Below are 6,356 nucleotides of genomic sequence, written 5' to 3'. Positions count from 1 at the left end.
GTTACATTGACCTTGATTTTGTAAAATTTATTTTAGGAGTTGCCATTTGCTTGACAAACAAATGAAGAGGTAGAGGAAAATGTTGATTCTTTATTTTATTTTATTTTTTATCTAATAAAATTTCTATCTCTATCTCAAAAAAAAAAAAAAAAAAAAAAAAAAAAAAAAAAAAAAAGAAAAAGAAAGAAAGAAGCAGATACAAACTAATCAATAAATTTTTTTTTATTGATTAGTTTTTTCTTTTTTAAGATTGGTTAGTTTTTATGTTAAAATGTTTTGAATTAAAAAAAATAAAAATAAATGGGTTTTGGGTTTCGAGTAAGGTATGGATATCCATGGATAATATATTCGGGTAAGATTCAGGTATGGATATTAACGAGTATTGATAATCGGGTATCCATGGGTAAACTTTTCGGGTCGGGTATGGGTATACCCGATCCATACCTTACCCATGGCCATCCCTATTCTTGAGTTAACGTACAAGATTACTGAATTGAACCACTTCTTATCTCTAAAAACAAAAAAAGGAACCACTTCTTTTCCAAAATAAGACACGAGCGTCTTTGTAAGCATTAGGTGCTCCAAGTGGGGAAATTTTTAAGCATGGACATTAATAAATTGCTTTACCAATTACTTGAAAGAAAGCATCCAATTTTTTTACAACTTTGGACATGTTGGTGATTAAAAAACATAAGAAAGTACCAATTTAGCAACAACACTTTTGGCAAAGCCTCCAATTTCTTAAACATTTTTAATTGGATTATGGATTACTTGGAAGAAAGTCTTCCATATATATATATATATATATATATATATATATATATATATATATTTTTTTTTTTTAATTTGGACATTATAATTAAAAATATAAGCAATTGTGTCAATTGAGTAATAAGACTCTTAGTAAAGACTTTGGAAACATGAATGACACTAGTTTTTCGATTTCTAATTTCAAAATTTTATATCATCTATAAAACGTAGGAAGGAAAAAAAAATATTGGGGAAATAAATAAAATAAGAAAATGTTAAATCAAGTTGTACATGGACACAAGTTTTTTTCCCATCTTCTCACCATCATGAATGTTTCTATTTTTAGTTCAAAAATGCATCCGTAATTTAGATTAAATGTGAAGGTAATCTGAAGAAGTTTATGTATTATGTATGTGAAGATATGCAACGTGAGTACCAAGTACGTACCAACATACCGGTCATTTATTATTTTAGACTTTAGAAAGAAAACTTTGCAAATAATTTCCAAATTTTATAAAATAATATAGGCAAGAATTGCATTGAGAAAGAGAAAAAAGAGGCTTTTATTAAATCTCTAAATTTAGAATATTTTGTGTTTCATTGAAATTGTTTTCTTTAATTCAATTTCTAAATTTGGAATATTTTTGAGTTTCATTGAAATTGCAATTATTTTCCTTAAAGATGTCACGTTTTATGTCACATTACAAATCCTAGAAACTGGTATATATATATCATTTGAAGTTTGAACCGAAGTATTCTACATCAACACATACAAACAGGGGTGGAGGGAGGTGGGGGCGAGGGGGGGCAGGTGCCCCCCCTGAACTTCCGAAATTTTTACTAATAATGGCAGTATATTGCATTGAAATGTACTATTTGCCCCTCTACACAAAAGCCAAAAAACTTTTCCTTAACTAGAACTCTGAGACTACTATAACTCTAATATAAAACTATGGGTCTCACCTAGTAACCATTAAAAAAATAAAAAATAAAAACCTATGCTAATGATATATGCCTATACGGAATAGGAACCACAGCAGCCTAATCCTAATAGAACTCAAAAAAAAAAAAAGTGTATATATGGTACGGTATAAAGCATGCCTCCCATATTTAAAAAAAAAAAAAAAAGTTTTTGAATGTTTTTAAAATTAAGTAAAGGGAGGAAAATAATTAGCTTTTTAAAAAAAGAAATTTTAAATTTGGTAATTCATTTAGTTAAATATTTTTATGCTCTATTCTTTCTCCATATCTCTCTAATTTAGAGAAATTAAAAATGAGGGGTTAGAAGTAATTAAAATCCCTCCAAATCTCTCTCTTTTCTCTCTTAAAAAAATTCAAATAAGGTAATTTATCTTACTTTCCCTCGCTTTACTCTACTCCCCTCTATTCAAACAAACAATTAGAGTTTCTGTTGAGTTTTTAAAAGCATTCAAGTTGAGTTTTTTAAAGAATTCAAGTCATTGAGTCACGTTTATATAGTCACAGGTATATTGCATACTCTTAATATTCACATTTAAATTTTTTTAGATTAGTTTTTGACTTTCAATCTTGTCTTTTAATCTTGCCCCCCTTGACCTAAATTCCTGGCTCCGCCACTGCATACAAACCATTAATATATGGCTACACATACAGAAGATAATTCGGTCAATATCGAGCAATCCAAATGTGATAAGAAATTTTTTTGTGCACACTGTGCAGAAGTTGGAAGAAGTGCCGATTTTATAACCCCAGATGGAGTTTCTAGCCACACTAAAAGAGCACATCGCAACTGTCACCTCCCATGTCTTGAATGTGGCAACTTGTTTGAGAATGATATCTCCTTACAGCAACATTTTAATGAATGGCACTCAAAGCATGTCATCTCTTAATTAGTTCATCAATTTGTAAATTAACTTGTGAATATACGGTTATCTAGAATATAATTGATTCACCATATTTCTAATCGGTTTTATTTATATTGTAGGAGGCAGACACATAAGAAACCATCAAAGAATCCAACCCCAAGGAAAGCCGCTCGTTGAGAAATGTGTAATCCTCGATCATTAAGTAATGTTCTATATGTCCTATATATAGTGTCTTTGTATTTTCTATTTTTTGTCTCTTTCTTTTTGCTTTTCGGGTTAGTGTTTTTTCAATATGTTACACAATAATATACATATATGAATAAAAGTTTAATTGTATGTGGTGCTTATATATAGGTAATATGGAGCTTTAACTCTCTCTCTCTCTCTCTATATATATATATATAGGTTTTATTTTTTATTTTTTATGAGAAACAATATGGAGCTTCAAGTGCAAAAGGGCAATTTATTCCATTGATTATAATTTAAATGAAAAAAAATCAGGATTATTGAATTACTTTACGAAGGTCTATGGGCACTGAAATCCAAAAAATCAGGATTATAAAAAAATCAGAAACAATATGTAAATTCTTATCATTCATTTTACGAAGGTTATGGGCATTGCAATCCAAAATTTCTGAATTACTTTTATCATGCAATCAAAATTTCCATGCGCACGATAAAGAATCCTAGAGAGAGAAACAAATAATCAAAAAAATTTAATTTTTTTAAGAAATAATATATTTTTATTATTATTTAACACTCCCTATCATGGGAGAAATTATTCATTATATATAGAGGACCCTGTCAAGAATGTCTAATTATCTTAATACTCAATTATATAAGAGAAAAGTTAGAGGTACAACTTTTATGCCATGACCCTCATGTGATGGAAAAAAAGTGATAAGTCCATGTGAAATTAATTGGCAGTCAATTACAGTCTGTCACGTTGAAGTTGTGACAAATGTTATAATTCTAGAAAAACTCAAAATATAATGACATATGTACAAATTAATTGAGTAAGATCCTATCACATCTTAATTGTATCATTAAAAATTTGAATGGTTTAACAGTAAAATTTGTAATAATTTTCCTATTTTCACTAACTTCTAAATCATTATAGCATGCTCACCAACCAGCCATCTCTTCCATTATCTTTTTGATGTGCACACATTGAATAGGTTGCAAATGTTTGTTATCAAGAAGTAGGATTAGGAGAGACCCAAATTGGTGGGGGCCAAACCAACATGGTGTGACTCTCATAATAATTATATCCTGGCAATGGTTTGATACTCCTATCCTCCACGTTGTAAACGCCCAGGTCATGACCTCCTACAATGCCTTCTCGATGGCAATCAAAGTAGTCATCAGTAAAGTAAATACAATTCCCCTTATATCTAGCAAGGTTTTGAGATGAGATTCACAAGGAATCATTCATTCCCACAAAGAATACATTATCTCCAATGTTCTTTACCATTCTCCATTTCAACTCTCCTTGATGATGATCTAGTTTATAAACCACAAAGTCAATCGTTTTGTAGGAATAAATATGGTCAATAAGAGAAATTGGTTCCAGTTAGTGAATCTTTCTAACCATAAAAAACTCACCGGATATCGTCCTCACCAAAGAAAAATAATTGAGAATAGTCTTTGGAAGAGATGGTACAAGCTGTGTCATATTTGGCAAGGAAGTACGGTCACCAACCCACAATCCTCCATCATTACGTAATACATAGAACTTCCCCTTATGGGAAATTATATCATGATTTATATGTTGATCATTTTGTTGAATAAGAGTCCATTTCTTGTCCCCCTTTTTGCAGAAAGCTAAATCTAAAACCATACCGTAGATGGCCATGGCCATGAACTCTTTGGAAGTAGTAGGGTTTGATGACAACACAAGCTTATGTATGAAAACATCTCTTACGTATGCTATGCTTTCAACCTGTACTTTTGCTGGTTTAGGTAAGTTTGGTCTCACTCTCAAAGTTAAATATTCTTCATCAGCCCTATATGGACGGTATCCTAATACATCAGGAAATGTGTCTATTGGAGGTAGTTGGATTTGAGCTCTTGTGAGTGGATTGATTAGATTTAACTCTGGATACCCGTCAATCATGAGTACCCAACCATATGAGGATCCTCGTAACAGCTTTCCCTGTACTTTTGGAAGTTCCAACTTATACATCTTATTTTCTAGTATGCTGAAAAATTTGCAATGTGTTTCACTTGCATCGTTAGCTGGTGGAATCATCAACCATGGAACTTGGCTAAGTTGATGGTTTGGCAACTTTGGTAGCAAGGATTGGAATGACTTACAAGTTGAGCGCAATCGGACATAATCAGCATAGATTGTGAGCCACTTCCCAATCTCATATATCAAATTCTCTGGAAGTTCTGACAACTGACACCCAAGTTTATTTTCTTCTGAAGCTAGCAGGAAAAAAAAAATAAACAACAAATTTTTTTAAATAATATTTTTCTTGTATCTCATAATTCCCTAATTTGCATACTAAATACATAAAATGAAAAGATAAATGGGATAATTTTTTGGTTTCTTGGGCTTGCCTTTGATCCAAGATAGAAGTTTCAATCACCGTAACCCAATGGCAATGGCAATGGTTCAGTGCACACAAAAAAAAGTTTAAAGTGAGTGGCAAATTAGCCACGTCATAGTCCTCTTGGTTTAAGAGAAAATTACGGCAAAATTAGGAAAAAGTTCTTTTTTCGTAAAATAAGTTGAGGTGTTGGAAATCAAACTCAATCAGAGACTTGAATATAGTCATTGAGTTACAAAACAATTAATACCTATCAACTTCTTGTTATTGTAGTTGGCAAAGGAGAAAATTTTCATTTGAGCCATATTGGTAAAATATTTGTGTGGTTTTGCCAGAGCAATTGTAAGTATGAGGAAGGGTGGGGGTAAAAAAGAAGATTTAGCATATGTTTTTCATTAGCCATAAGATACATAACAAGTAAAAATAACAAAGTAATATAAAGATTGAGTGTAGATTTTAGATGAGAATTATAATTTATGTAATTGTTATGGACTCAAGTTTTGGACAAAAACTTGAGAATTATAGTTTTATAATAGTTAAATTTGTTCGAATTTAATCTCATGGTTTTTCTTTTGAAAAAGAAAATATTTTCCATATAAATCTTTGTATTCTTGTATATGATTGATCTCTTTTATTATTAATTTGGTTATTTTGGTTACAACATTTTTTTGAGTTTGGTTAAAAATAATTGTTAAACTTCTTGATTTAAGAAATACTAGATTGTAGCCCAATAAATCTTTACAATAATTCAACCTTATGCAACATAGAGCCTTAACCAAACCATGCAAAACAACCACTTACCCATTGTATAATTACGATAAAAAGCTTATTTCTATGCTTGTCTATTGTAATGATTATTACTTCAGACCATATGTAAATATTACAAGTAATAAAAGAAATAGTTGATAAAATAATTCCATTTCTACGCATCTGTATGGTAATATTGTGACAACACAATAATTAAACTATATTTGAATATGTATATCAAAGTTTGATACAACATGATAAGATGATAGAATAAAATCATATTTCGATAAAATCTCTAAAATAAACTTTATATTTATACTTTTTGTGAGTCTTGCTTAGCATTCAATTATATAAAATGAAACAATTTTACAATTAACATCATTATCATTTGTCTAAAGTTACTATCCAATAAATTTTAAAAGATAAAAAAAGAAAAAAGAAAAAAAAAAAGAAAAAAGAG

General features: G+C 30.1%; 1 protein-coding gene across 1 annotated transcript; it reads right to left on the bottom strand.

The window, feature by feature from the left end:
* Positions 1-4,011: 4,011 nt before the first annotated feature.
* LOC126719662 (uncharacterized) lies at positions 4,012-4,779 on the bottom strand. Its single transcript, XM_050422193.1, has 2 exons — positions 4,200-4,779; positions 4,012-4,097 (listed from the first exon to the last, which is right to left on the bottom strand). The coding sequence occupies exons 1-2, from the start codon at positions 4,777-4,779 to the stop codon at positions 4,012-4,014; spliced, it is 666 nt and encodes a 221-aa protein (XP_050278150.1).
* Positions 4,780-6,356: the final 1,577 nt, after the last annotated feature.

The sequence above is a fragment of the Quercus robur genome, chromosome 3, assembly GCF_932294415.1.
Source record: "Quercus robur chromosome 3, dhQueRobu3.1, whole genome shotgun sequence".
Lineage (NCBI taxonomy): Eukaryota > Viridiplantae > Streptophyta > Magnoliopsida > Fagales > Fagaceae > Quercus > Quercus robur.
The sequence above is the reverse complement of the archived record's forward strand: the minus strand, read 5'-3'. Positions and strand labels throughout refer to the sequence as shown.